This window comes from Vigna radiata, chromosome 6 (assembly GCF_000741045.1).
Source record: "Vigna radiata var. radiata cultivar VC1973A chromosome 6, Vradiata_ver6, whole genome shotgun sequence".
NCBI lineage: Eukaryota > Viridiplantae > Streptophyta > Magnoliopsida > Fabales > Fabaceae > Vigna > Vigna radiata.
In genome coordinates this window covers 6,942,303-6,957,719 of record NC_028356.1, presented here as the reverse complement: position 1 = coordinate 6,957,719, position 15,417 = coordinate 6,942,303, and the positions used below count along the sequence as shown (strand labels likewise).

Genomic DNA, 15,417 nt, shown 5'->3' with positions numbered 1-15,417 from the left:
AGTCATGATTTTCGACATATTTATCAATTACCAAAAGCTCCATCAACTTAAACAGTTCAAATCAAAATCAAATCAAATTTCTAAAATTTGTTTATACAACAACATTTTTCGAACTTCTGAACATTTAAATCATTTTAAACTAGGGTTTAATTCTCTATTGTTTTCATTTACATCCAAAAAAAAGTTTGAGTTGACTTCCTTTCCTTTTTCCTACTTTACAAAAAAATAATTCAAGAGAGAAGAGATTATAATGCTTTAATTTGTTTCCAAAATACTTAATTTGGAAACCAAACAAGTGATATTTTTTTTTACCACTGAATAACATGTGATGACAAATGAGTATTTCCTAACTCATCCCGTTTTTTTATGAAAATTCCCCGTATTGATTTAATATAGTATGAGTATGGGTATAAGTGATATCCAATTCAATTTTTAGTAGGTAACATAAACTTTGTTAGTCTTTAGTTTTATCTTGTTCTCACCACACATTGTTCCTCCTATCTTCTAAATATTTGGTTTGTTTTATATTCACAAAATCCATTTAGATCTCCAAAATACTTTCTCTTTTATCAAAACTTTAGTATGATTATATTCAAATGATGTATTATTAATTACACAAAAAAAAAAAATAGTTTTTAGGACTCACATTTCATTATTTTTACTCTATTTTAATATTCTTATTTATTGTTTATTATTCTTCATACGAGAATGTTTCACTCTTATTTTTAAGTGCTTAATAACAAAATTTTCATTTTCTAGGTAATATAAAATAATTATCTTATTTTTTTATTCTTAATTTTTGTTTTATTTGAAGAACTTTGGTTTTGTTAAAAAAAAAAAATTATTATCTCATAAAAATTTGACTAAAAAATTTTGGTTTAATGTTTCGGTAAGATCCCATTTTCGTCCAGAATTTCAAACAGGTCTCCTTCTTTTTCGCCGTCTCAATTGGGTTCTTATTTTTGTAAAATTGAATAAAATAGAGGTTTGTTGTCAAATTGAAAAGACGTCGTTAAGGAGGGTGTTACGTGCCATACTGGCAGTGTCTTTTTAAATGAAGTGGCATTAAAAACGTGTGTGAAGTGTACTTTTAATTTGTGAATTAAAAAATGGAGTGCAAAGAATGGAAATAAAATTTAAATAAGGGAAAAGTGGTAAAAAGAATCTAAATTAAGTGCAAAAGCCCCTTTCCCTTTCGAATCGAAATTGGATAGGGGGAAAGTGAGTTTTAGGGTTCGTGGGAGAAAACAAAAGTGTGATCTTCTTCGATTGGAAGCACGATGGATAATGAAATGCAGAATTCACATTCTTATTCTTCTTCGACATGAAATGGAAGAAGAAATGAAAACCCTAATGTCGATTTTCATGGTGTGTCACCCCTTTGCCTATGTTGAGAGAAAACAATCGTCAGAACAGCTCGAACTGCTAAGAACAGAGGGAAGAAATTTTGGGAGTGTCCTAAGTACAAGGTAAAAGAGCGTGGATGAGTTGTTGTTTGTGCTACTAGAAAGTCGTTGTAATTGGGTTTTTTTTTTTTACAAAACGAACATGGAAATAGTGGTTGCAATTTCTTCAAATGGTTTTGTGATGATGGTATTGAAAAAATCTATACGAATCTAAAGTGGGAAGAAAAGCCTAAGTGTTTGTCAAATACAAAAAAATGGGAAGTGTAACGAATATGATGATTGATTTGTAGAAATTTGTTAAGGTTGTGAAAAAATGGATAAAGTTGTTGATATGGGTGGTTTGTTTTATTTGTGTGCTTAATATTATTGTAATTTCAATATGGATGACAAATCCATAATGTAGCATGGTTTTTTGTTTTGATAGGATGTAGTAACTTATTTTAAAGTTAGTTTGTGAAAGAAATTGGAATAACAATGTATTTGACTATCTTCAATTAATGAAGTCGTGTTATATTGAGTGTAGTCTAAAAGATATTGTAGAACTTGTGTTATTAACATTTCCAGGTGCTTTAGAATCAGTATAAAATTAAAGTTTGGATTTACTTTAAATACATAACAAATATTACCCTTGCAACAATCAGAAACATTACCATACACATCTTTAGTTGTTATAGTTCATCTCAGCATGTGAAATATGAGACATGTTTTTCAAATATTGTCGTAACTATTGAAGATTGATATATAAATAGATAACATAAATTGAACAAGTACATATAGTGAACACAAAGTGTTTGATCCATTGCATTACCAAAATTTTTCATGATAGCTTTTACAACATCTAAAATATCTAGGTTGTTGCACATGACAACTTTTACTGTTATATATGTCTTAAAAGCAGTTGCAGTGAAACAGTACATACATCCAAAACCATAAACATTGTTCCTTTCAAGTGAAGTATTACATAAAAATATCCTTAAACTTTGCATCAACATTCATAGATACTTTTATGGTTGAGCTTAACGGTCATGACAAACTTAAGATAATTATGATGATGGCATGAGTGGTTGTGTTGATGGGATGACTGGTTCTGATGAAGGAGTAGGTTGCTAGGTAGCTTCATGGGTAGGTTGTTGGGTTTCTTTGGGGCAACGACTCTTTTTGCGCCCAACCTCCCTACATAGCCTGCATCTCCTGTGCAAACCAACCTTGCTCAATCGAGAATCATCCTTTCTGATTTCCCATTGTTCCAGTCTTCTTTTCCTTTTAGGTCTTCCAAGAATAAATTTTTCCCTAGGAGGCATGACATTCGGATATGGTTTTAGCTCCTACATGTTGTCGTTGATGGGGTATACAATTAATGCATATGTTTCTTCATAGGTGGACTTCATAAAGCAAGCTAGAATGAACTGTTGTCCATCAATATTGGGAAGCATCATTGCGATTAGGGAGTGGCAACATGGAATTCCTGTGATGCTTCATCTCCTACAGGAACATGACAAGTCGTCTATGTTTACAAAAAATTTGTCTCCACTGTGGGCCACCGTCACCCAACAGCAAGCAGAGCCACTAGCGTCGCGTACCGCCACCAACCACCATTGTCGCACCACTGCCACTAGCCACCACCATTGTGCCACAAGCCATCAACTTCACGCCACCACTGCCACTGCCACTAGCTTCACACCACCACTACCACTACCATTAGTTTCACACCTACATTGTCGCGCCACTAGACAGAAGTGTCGCACCACCACATGCACCGTTGTGCCAACATTGTCGTGCCCATAACCAATCGGTAGAGGGGGGTTTCGAATTTGGGTAGGCTGGGGGAGGTTAGGGGAGGGAGAGGGTTTATGGAAGACGAAAAAGGGAGAGAGGGAAACTAGTTTCTAATTTCATAAACTCGAAGGACTTACCGAAAACCATTACCCATTGATAATGACTGATGACATTTATCGAAGATATTACTAGAGGATATATCCACCGGTAAGTTACGATAACCATTTATCAACATATATAGTCCGTCAATAAATATTTACTTAGTCAATAAATCTATCAAATAAATAGAAATTACCAACGAATTATTAATCCTCGATAATAATTCACCGATAATTTTAATAATTCTTATAGTGTAAGTTGATCTAAAGTTTTTTTGTTTTTACCAAAGTTAAAGCTGTCTAGCCTTATAAATTTACATATATATATATATATATATATATATAAAATCAAAACTAACAAAATAATGCATTAATATCCAAGCTAAAAAAAAATTGATCAAGGTTAGCCAATGAAACCCTGTTTGAAGATGGAAAAAGATAGTTTAACCTAAGAAAAAATGTTGCCATCAAATTGAATAACACATGTTTTTATTGTGTTTTAATAAATCACTATCGTCACGAACTTTAGTTTTCATGATAAAATGATTGATACAATAAATTAATACATAGACAGCCTTTTTTTATGCAAGCTTTTGAAATTCGCTTTCCAGCCATTAAACTAAGGTAAATAAGGAAATTTCTTTTCAAAAAATTAAACTACATATAAGGAAAATAAATAAACATGATTAACTTTTATTAATGAACTTTTGTTTAATCTGACTTCAGACATGATAAGCATATCAGCGAATAACTGATAAACTTAAATAAGTAGTTTAAGTTTGATTCCTGACACTAAAACTTAATTGATTTCGTAATAAACTTGTCTGATTTCAATTTTAATAGGATTGGCTAAATCCAAAGAATGATATATGTTTTTTTTTTATGAAACAGTAAATAATATTAATATAAAAATATGTATCATCTTATAATTAGTTAACCCCCTTAAATATTAACAAATTGATATGGCATTAATTACTATGTTTCTTCGCTCTTTAGTCACATCATCTCATATTTAATGAACTCCCTAACCCCGATAAATATAGTATAATAGAATGGTTAACACTCAGATAAAGTTTTCACATTTCACAGTATATTTCGTTAATTACTTTATAATTAACGTCTATCAACAGTATACATATAATACTGATCATGGCATAACTTCTGCCATCTTGCTAATGTTAAAAAACCGGACCAGCTTGGTCAAACCTTATCAAGTTGAAATGAAACTGTCTATAATAACGGCCAAATGAAGAATTGCTCCAATTTCTAAATACTGTTCTCATAAAAAAATAAATGTCGTGTTGAAGAGACCTCTTAACTAATAAATGCAATATTAATTTTTGTGAATACTTTTTTGTACACAAAAATACGTACAAATATATGTATATGGTTGTACTGAAATTATTATATTTATAACTTTCATCTTAAAAATAACATTTATATTTATCAAGGTGATTTCTTTGTTAATTGGTAGTGTAGATCAATTTTAACACATGGAAATTAAACTTTAAATATTTTATTCAAGGTTTCATTTATTACCTAATAGTTGTTAACACGTAAACGATAATAATTGTAATAGTAATATTTTCTTGGGTACGTAGGATGAAAATGAAACAGCAACAACCTAGTACAGTTATAGAATTATGGAATTCGACATTTTCATACTATTGTTTGTATTGACTATTGTGTCATGAAAATAGTATCGTCCTAATAGTATTATAAATGGATATATATATATGTCATGTACCATGTTCATATAAACCTTATCCAAAAAATATTTTTTTTGTGTGTGTGGATATGGGGGATTGGTATCCTAAGGTTTCATCTAATATATTAAACTAATTTGATAAGAAATTAAGAAAAGCTTGTTAATAGTTTTCAATAAAAATTAATAATATTAAATAACTCGACCTAAAATTCAACATATTAACTAATTATACTAAAGTATTGGATTATCTAAAAAGAAAATGAAAAACAAGCTAATAAAAGAAAGTAATAGAGGGCAGAATTTGTAGCTTCAACAGTTGAAAAACTATATGGAGAATTCAGATTCCTACACAAAACTTTAAATGCCTTTATAATCTTTTGAATGGAAGAGAGAAAACAAATGGCTGATCTTTAATAATTAAAAAAATATTAGTTTGTATGTGTTGTTTTACTTTTTTTACTAACCACGGCTTTTTAATACAACTGCCGGTAAAAAGTAAAAAGAAATATTAGTGAAATTTAAATATTTTCACTAATACATTTTATAATTAACTGAAATTTATTAAAAATGTCAAATTTTTTAATAAATTTTATTTTTCATTTATTCACTCTCTCTCCATTTAGATCAATGTTCACCAAATTATGGTTTTAAACAAATTTCAGTCAATTATTAAAAAAAATGCTAACTATAAAACAAAATTGTTAGCATTCTTCAAAATATTATTCAATTAATGTAATATGATAAGTACCATACTTTATTTCAATTAAATATAGTTTAAAACAATTAATAGTATTTTTTTTTTCACTAAAAGTTTATAATAAGTGATCGTTATAATTTTTTTAATACAAATACATGAAGGTTCTTGATGACATGTGAATATTTATTTTTTTTGAAGTATTTAATGTGTACGATGTGTATATATATTTTCTTAATATTTTGAAAGTTGCTAATGTAATTAAATTTTAAGAATATATAATTATGAAACATTTATACAGAAGTTTTACTAAATGAACTTTAATTTTAACGTTTGTTCCCTTTATTATTTGTTTAACTCTCATCATGATTTAAGGTGTCCTTATTCCTTATTGTATGATAATTTTACGCGATTCAAATATATTTATATTTCATAGAGGGTTACTTAACTTTAAACACTAATATCAGTTGGAAAGTCAAGCTAATCACGTTTCATCACGGCAAGAAATTATCAGTTACACTGAACATGTCTCGAATATATATATATATATATATATATATATATATATATATATATATATATATATATATATATATATATATATATATATATATATATAACACATCTTAATGAGTTAAAAGAGGTATTTAAATTTTTTCTAACCTTTAATTATTAAATTATGTTCGATTTTTGTGATGTATATAATAAAACTGTTCATATATATATATATATATATATATATGTCAAAATAATTGCGAAAAAATATTGTATACTATAATTTGAGGATTTAGTTCAATCTAAGTTTAATTTTTATATGATTAAGTCAATAACCGATTCAAACTTTTACATTGAGTAATGAATATTTGTGACCGATTTAATTAAAATTATTATTAAAATTTTTATTATCTAACAATTTAATTATTTGTTTTAGTTTTTAGCTTTAATTTGTAGCTATGACTTTATTTGTTTTATTTGCAATAATTATATAGTCTATTTTGTAAAATGTATTTGAAAACGATATTTAAAAGTTACAAGCTTTAACAAATTAAAATTTGTATAAGTAAAATTTACTGAACTCGATCAAAATAGTGTATTAGGTTAGATTCAGTGAAAAAAGGAGTTCCAAAATATTTTTAAGTTTTGAATTTGATTCTATAAATAACTTCCCAAATACAAACATATTTCTCTTACTCTAAATAAGGAGTTTTCTTCTAAATATATATAGAAAATGTCGTTTTACTTAATTAACATTAAAAAATCATAATGATAGAGATACCTTTAAAGGGTAAATTAGGATAGAAAAGTCAAGTATAATAACAAAATCTTATACCCGAAATTGGACTAACAATATTAATATTAATAAACTTGGGATGGAAATTCAATTTCCCTAGAACACGCAATTGTCGTAACATGTTTGACTGCAAACATGACTATTTGAGGTTTCCTAAATGACATCAAGGTCACTTATTATCACTATTTTTTAGGGACTCCGAAAATATTAGCTCTTTTGAATCGTTGAATTCAATCTTCTATTGCCTATATCAAATATCAACTTCTTTTGTTATTATTTGTTGATTTCCTTCCACTCATACATTGCTTTTAATTTGTATTTTTTAAATGAAAACATTTTTTCAATAACTTTTTTACAATATTTTATGTTGTGACTGTCTGTTTCAAACATACGAACCGATAAAACAATAACATAAACACAATTCAATATATAAGTGAAACAATTTTCAGTGAGATGATGTAGTTAAATTTAAATTTTACTATTTTAATATGATATTATCTAATATTTAAATATATTATGTTATTCCTTATCAGATTTTCATTCATTTTGACATTTAACCATTTTAGTCTTCTTCACAAATCATACATTAATTAGGATGAGATTAATTCATATTATATAAATAAAAATAAAAACAAATGTTACCTTATCAATTCAATTTAATAACTTGAATAAAGTTAAAATTTTCCATTATTAATATTTTGTACCATCTATAGGTACCAAAAAGGTAACAATACCTGCTTCTTCTAACCGCTACAGGTCCTCAAGTTGAAATTTCTCGAGCTTGAGTTGTTAGCAAGATTATTAAACAAGTTGATTTTATGTACATAGGCTTTGTCTCTTTATCTGTGTAATCATACACAGTAACTAATACTTCAAGAAGAAACAAGTAGAACTAATTGATGCAAGGTTTCATTATAATTTTTAATACATATATTTAACATAATTGGTAATCTCTTAGTCAGTACGGATTATTAGTTTAAAAACATCATTATTTTGTTGAATGAAACAACCGTGATAAGATTTCAAAATCAATGACAACCTTAAATATGGAGATTAACTTTAATAATACTATAATGTGTATTTTAATTACGGATGACAACGGGTCAGGTCGGATACGAATAGTACTATCCGCACAAATATTTGCTTAAAAAGTATTCACAGATATTTTAAAACTTGCTAATATTCATAAATACCCACAAATATTTTAAAAAATATATTTATATAAATTATTAAAATAAAATTTAAATAAAATTACAAAAAATATAAATTAAATTAAATATAAATTAAAATTTAATTTGAATTAAATTTAACCTTATAAAATATAAATTTATTTTTATTTTAATTAAGTTTAACTTAATAAAAATAAATTAAATATTTATTTTTATTTTTTTTGCAGATAACGCAGGTACAGATAGTATAATATCTCGACTCATTTATAACCTGGTATTAAAACATCTTCTCCATTCTTAATTTTAATTAAATTGTGTTTTAACATAAATTAGTGTTTGTTGATAGCAAAAGCGGTGACAAAGACATTAATGACACCTTACATACGGCATTGACTCTAATTTTACTATATTAGTGTAGTTTACGTTATATACGAATATAAATTATGTTATCGATGTAAAAAAAATATATATATTTTTATGATCAACTTGCTAAAAATAATTCAGTAAAAATTTCTATAAATCATGTTTTTCTAATGAAATTATACTTGAAAAAGAAGTTGGTTAGTTATATTGTAGGATCCATTTCTGGTAGATAGTGTGTATGTTTTTATTGATTTTGGTGAGTAGAGTAGCAATCTTTGACGTAGAACAACAAACAACTACCCATGTTGGACTTAAACTACGTAGTGCCACCAAATAAGTCATTATACGAAAGTGGTTTTAAGCTTTTAGGTTTTTTTAATGAGTTTGCTATATCGACGTCATTGTAACGTGAGGCTGGTGTGTGCAAGCACTGATTTTCTTTTGGAGTTTCACATGTCAGTGAGAGACAGAATTGTCCTACACAACCAGAGTGAGGAATGATGCCTGTGTTATTACGTTAAAAAGTGTTTGAGTTTCAAAGTCATGGGGACAATGATTTTCAAAATCATCCAACAACATAAATTAATTCTTGACTATAAGGAAGGAGCAACAACAATTTTTTAGAATCACCGATTAGCTAGGCTTCACCATACGTTGTTCTTAATTGGAAACCTTTATCATCATGTCTAATGGATTATTTAATCAAAACAACTATCCAAGTACACAAGAATTAACAAACAAAATAACTATGCATCACAACGTGCTCTTTTCAACTTCCTTTTGCCACTATTAACACCTTTAGACAAACAACTGCATGCGTGTTCAGCTCTCATCAAATATGTTTTTAGTCTCTATACTTTGAGACGATTTTGGTTTTAGTCCATTTTCAAACTATGGTACAATTTAGTCAATTCAACTTTAGAAAACTCTGGTTTTAGTCCATTTTACCAATTTTTTTTAACTTTATTTGTTGTTTCAAGCACGTTTTATTATAGCATTTGGATTGTTTACATTGTTGGACACATTTTTACTTCAATGTTAAGTGAGAAACGCATTTGAAACAACAAATAAAAGTTAAAAAAATTTGGTAAAAAAGACTAAAACCAGAGTTTTCTAAAGTTGAAGACTAAATTGTATCATAGTTTGAAAATGGACTAAAATCAAAATCGCCTCAAAGTATAGGGACTAAAAACATATTTAACCCAATAAAAAATCTCTCGATTATGATTTGCTCGATTATAATGATTATTAGGTGCTTAATTACATGGAAAATATATCTTTAATAATTTTTTTAATAACTTTTTTTTAATTGTTTATGTGATAGTTTTTATTGATCTGTTTTAAATATATAATTTAATAAAATAATAATACATAATCTGTTGTCAAAAAGTTATTAAAAAAAATTGTTAAAATATCATTATCCATATTATATTTGATAGTATTTGAGATTGTATATAGAATAAGAACAAGAGAAATTTATATTAGTTGTAATTATTTTATACCGTTATCTTATATTTAAAGTTTATTTCTTAAATAGTATTAGAGTCTGCTAAAATATATTATAATGAAATTTTTTGTTTATTTCATTAATTATATCCCTATTACTATGTCTCGATTTGAATATATATGTAAATCTTATTTTAGAAGAGATTGAATTTATTTTAAAAACTTTTTTTAAGATATGATATTTAGTAAAGATTCTTTGAAAGAATAAATGAGACATATTTGTCAATAATATATATTATATTCATTTTTTTTTGTGTTTATCTGTTCAATATATACAGTTACATCATTATTTTTGGGTTCAAGAACATTAGAAGTTGACTTTGCTGACTTCACGGTCAACTCCAATGTTAGGTGGTTCTCTAAAACACAGAAATTTTGGAAATGGGAAAATAAATACGTAAGATTTAGAGAGAAAAGATTGAGAAGGGTGGTGTTTTTTCTTCTCCTTTGATTCGTTTTCTCGTAGATATTTCATGGACTTTGGATCATGCATTGCTTGTGTTTAAAAGCTTTCAATTATTGATGTGTGGCTTGTGTTTAAAACGTTGAATTCAGATCAAACACTTATATATGCATATATTTAAATTAGTTTTGACGAAATAATATAGCATTGCGCAGACGCAAGCTAATTTTGGTAGAAAGATTATGAGAAAAGTCTACGAAGAAAGGAAAAATAATGCATAGTTCATGTTTTAGGGCTGCTGGAAAGTAACTCATAAAAAAATCTCAGCCATAGCTTTCAAGTTCAGTGAAAAATACTTTTGTGCATGTATTTGTCATTTCGTTGTTTTAGCAATGACTAAACAGAAAATAATAATAATAATTAAGCACCCAGACAGCTGGCAATAGCTTAAGTCCACAAAAATATAAAGATTAATATATATGAATTAACAATGACCATGAAAAAAAGAAAACATTATGAAATTATACTAATTTATTCCCTATTAAAGTTGATCATATTATTCGTTATTAGTGTCATCTATCATCTATCTCTATGTCTGATATGTTTAGGTTTTAGCGTGGACAGTGCATAATAATTCAACAAAATCTGAGCATTTTGTTTTATATAGTTCTCACAAAAAAATAATGATCAATGAAATAAGAAAATTAGTAATATTCAGATAATTTTTCCTCTCTCAAGAAAACAACAAACAGATCGTGAAATTGTGGGCTTTTGGACTCATATAATAGCCCATCTGTTGGTGGGTTACTGTTTTCTTATTAGGCTGCTACTTCCTACACCAACTTTAGGCCGAAGACCTTTACCCATTCGACTGCTTGTAGTCATCGTCAATAGGTTTTTTTTTTTTTTCATTTGTGCTACTATTATAACATCATAGATCGTTCCAAAAATTCAGTAAATCTACAGAATTCGGCCCAATGTATTTGGGGCTTCATACAACTCCAAGAAAAGCCCACAATACTTCAAGGTTTTGTTCTTCTCACCAACCATTTTGTTAAGTTCATCTCCAACCAATTTTAGAAAAAAAGGTAAAGAAAAAAAAAACTGTGTATTTGATACGTTACCCCATATTTGTACGTGTTTCGTATGTTAACCCATGGATTATTTAATACCCAGTTAATTACATAAGTTAGTGTATGAAAAATTACTATTAAAACTATCTTAATAGTTAATATATATATATATATATATATATATATATATATATATATATATATATATATATATGTGTGTGTGTGTGTGTGTGTGTGTGTAAAAGCTTCAAATGGATGAGCTAGTTATTTTTTTTTTAAAACTAAATTGAAATAAGCTATCTAAAAGATAGGAGATTGGTGTCATTTATTTTTATAATTTAAAAGAAGTTAAGTACTAGAAAGAGAGAAAGAAAGAGAAAATAGAGGGAAAAGGACAAGACGTGCATATTATGTGTGCGGCATTCCTAATTTAGATTCCATTTCTATTCTTCACATTCCATTATCGTATCTACCTCTTCTTCCTTGGTCCGCGAAGTTTCTTGTTTCCTCCAACTACCTCTTCATCCTCTTTCTCTTTCTTTTTCTCTTTCTCTCAATTTCTCTTTTCGCTTTCTTCCATGGGTCTTTGGGATTCCTTCCTCAATTGGCTACGCAGGTAAAACCTCATTCTTACAATACTATTTATTCATATTCTCTACAATTCCATCTCATATTCATTCAGGATTTCTGATTCAGATACCCTTCTTAAAACTTCACCTTAGGTTAATTCATTAAAGCCTTCCTTTTCAAATCAGCCCTTACATGATTATGACTTTCTGCGTCTTGTGTCAGCTTGTTTTTCAAACAGGAGATGGAACTTTCCCTGGTTGGCCTTCAGAATGCGGGGAAGACTTCTCTTGTCAATTCAATTGCCGTGAGTTACTTGCTTCCTGCATTGCAATTTACTTAATTTACAAACCCTGAAATTCAATTTTCTCATAAAGTTTTGCTCTCCTGGCCTCCTTTTCACATTGCATTGATCTTTGCTTTTTGTTTACCTGCAGACTGGGGGCTACAGTGAGGACATGATTCCAACTGTGTGTATCTTTCTTTTATTTATTGCATCTTCTATTAATATATGTTTGAAATGGGAGCATTTTTTCCTTTGTATTGAAATCTAATTCTTGCTATTATTAAACCTAGGTTGGGTTCAACATGAGAAAAGTGACCAAGGGAAATGTCACGATAAAGCTTTGGGACCTTGGTGGACAGAGGAGGTTCCGAACCATGTGGGAGCGATACTGTCGCGGTGTCTCTGCCATTGTGTACTGTCTCTCTCAATGCTCTCTCTATCTGATATGTGTGTGTATATATATATTAATGCGTGCAAGCCTATGTTCATTCATATGCTTGCATGTCTTTCATTCTGTTTCTTGAGTTTTGGCTTTGGATCACATGTTGCCTATAGTATTAGACTAACTGGATATTGGACTGTATAGTTTTTATGCTAATGGTTCCCCCTTCCTCCTCTAAAGTTCTCAACAAACTGGCAAAAAAATATTTTTCTCCAAAATAAGTTCAGTTAAACACATTGGCTTATGATTTTTTAGTACCCCAGCTTTATACGTTTTTCTTAATTTTCTAGTTTTTTTTTTTTTTAATTTTAAACAACAAATCGACTGCATTATGCAATTTCATTGTTTTTTTTTTTTCTAAATAGAGTGTCATTTCATCCGGTTTTACTTAACATGCCTCATATCGATAGAGGATTTTTTCTGGTTCCATGGAGAAGTTTATAAAGAATCAACAATGTAAATGTCACCTCTGTCCTTCTCCTAAGGGGGCATTTGTTTCAAGGAATAGTAAGCTAGTTATTTTTGGGAATACGATGTTTTCATGTCTGTTATAAATTTAAAATAATTCCTGAGCATTATTAATAACCTGGCCAGTGAGACATTTATAACTCTTGCATTACTTTTCCCATAATTAGGGATGGATATGCAGCTTCCCGGTTCATAAGCTACAACCACATTCTTCCTCCCAACCTTTTGTGAGAAAAGAAGTCCTACATTGGTGGAGACTTACCTTGAGACGTCATTTTTCATGTTATTTAAAGAAGCCTAATATTTTCTTAGAATACATCGAAAAGTCTTTTTCTTTTCTTTTCTTTTACTTTAGTGCTTAGAGAAAAATCAAGAGAGAATGTTAAGGTTCTTCTTGTATTTGTTTTTTCTATTTCTAAAAGAGAAGTTATCATTGTTTTCTCCTTGAGACTAGAGATAAGAGTATGTATTTTTTTCTTTCTTTTAATAAAATTACATTCTTTGCCATTTATATATTTTGTTTCTTTTTTTTTTATCTTTTATTTCCTTTTAGTTGTGAATTCGTGTGCTATTATTATGATACCCAACACTTGAATTTTACCAAACATTCCCAGAAATGTTAAATGCTGGCCAAACAATCATAAACATATTTTTTTCTTGAAATGCTATATACCTTGAAACACAGCAAACACAACGACCTCCTCCAAGATCTTTGAGGAGAGAAGGAAAATTTTAGAGGAGCCTACTCTTATAATGATTACCTATACTATTCTTTTAAGTTTGTTTGAGCTATCAGGGAAAATACTTGGGAACAGTTTTTATTTAGGTCTCTAATATGTCTCCTCTAACAACTTTAGGATTTAAGTGTGGAAAAATTTTATTTCACAACGGCATTTGCTGAAGATAATTTGTTATGAGATGATATTATTAAGAACTAAACTCCTGACTTAATTCAATATGATGTTCAATCATCCTTGAAGTATTATTCATTAGGAAAGACTCAGGGTATTGTCATTTATATTGCTTAGATCTCTAACAAGCTAGAATAGAGGATACGGTCCCCAAAAACATTTTGTTATCTTCCTTCCTGTTTATTTTTCAAACACAGAATGGAAAACTTGATTGATTCTTTATTTTGTCATATTGTGTTATTTCCGATTATCTAATGGAAGACTAGTCATGCATGCTTCATCTTGTGGAGTGTTATTATTATATATAGCCCTTTCAAGTTATTTGAAATGTCCATCCTCGATGTTTCTACTCTTCTGTTCCTTTCATTAATGGATTCAAAGACAGGTATGTTGTAGATGTTGCTGATAGAGATAGTGTTCCTATTTCTCGAAGCGAGTTACATGAGCTGTTGACAAAACCTTCTTTGGGTGGGATTCCCTTGCTTGTTCTCGGAAACAAAATTGACAAGTCAGAAGCTCTTTCTAAGCAAGCATTGGTTGATCAGCTGTAAGCTCTAGAAACAAACATTGTCATATATACACACAACACACATATATTGAAATTTGTCTTGATTCGTTGTGTAACATAACATGCATTTTCTTCGTGGGTGATTTCAGAGGACTCGAGTCAATAAAAGAAAGGGAGGTATGCTGCTACATGATTTCATGCAAGGACTCTGTAAACATAGATGTGGTCATTGACTGGCTCATCAAACACTCAAGAACTGCAAAATGATCTTAGGTTTGACCTGTATTTCACTTTTGGTCAAAGTGCAACATGGTAGAATACATTTTCCTTAATTTTTCTTAATTAGTTGTGGCTCGAGTTTGTTTCTAGTTATCAAACCAGGTCAAATCTTCCATGGAACATCCTATGCCGTCAAGCAATTAGTTGGTCTTGTACATTTGTTGTGGTTTTTATTTTTAATAAAATGAAATCCAGCAATCTTATTTTGTCTGGAAAATTGATTACTTGTGTTTTTCTTATGTGGGGGGAAAAGCTTTTAATAAATGCTTTCCAAATAAAATGTATTCACCATTTGAAAGAGTCCCAACATTCAAGACTAATTTATCTTTAGAAATTGAAAATAGTTTGCTTTTTTGGTAATTTGTTTTCCATTATATAGTTTTAGCTTGTGTTTGCTTTTGGGGTGAATTTGAGTAAATTTAAGAAAAAAGTGAAATGAAAATTTTGTTTAGATTAAGGAAAAGATGGT

The 15,417-nt window shown here is 28.8% G+C and overlaps 1 protein-coding gene across 1 annotated transcript; it reads left to right on the top strand.

Moving 5' to 3' along the window:
* The first annotated feature begins 11,882 nt into the window (after nt 1-11,882).
* On the top strand, nt 11,883-15,172 carry LOC106763838 (ADP-ribosylation factor-like protein 8c). Its single transcript, XM_014647994.2, has 6 exons — nt 11,883-12,103; nt 12,280-12,361; nt 12,492-12,524; nt 12,631-12,752; nt 14,547-14,708; nt 14,819-15,172. The coding sequence occupies exons 1-6, from the start codon at nt 12,066-12,068 to the stop codon at nt 14,934-14,936; spliced, it is 555 nt and encodes a 184-aa protein (XP_014503480.1). The 5' UTR covers nt 11,883-12,065; the 3' UTR covers nt 14,937-15,172.
* The last annotated feature ends 245 nt before the right edge of the window (nt 15,173-15,417 follow it).

Coding starts and splice junctions, on each gene's coding strand:
- LOC106763838 (XM_014647994.2), top strand. CDS start 12,066: ATGGGTCTTTGGGATTCCTTCCTCAATTGGCTACGCAG. Junction 12,104..12,279: donor TTCCTCAATTGGCTACGCAG/GTAAAACCTCAT, acceptor GTCTTGTGTCAG/CTTGTTTTTCAAACAGGAGA. Junction 12,753..14,546: donor CGCGGTGTCTCTGCCATTGT/GTACTGTCTCTC, acceptor ATTCAAAGACAG/GTATGTTGTAGATGTTGCTG.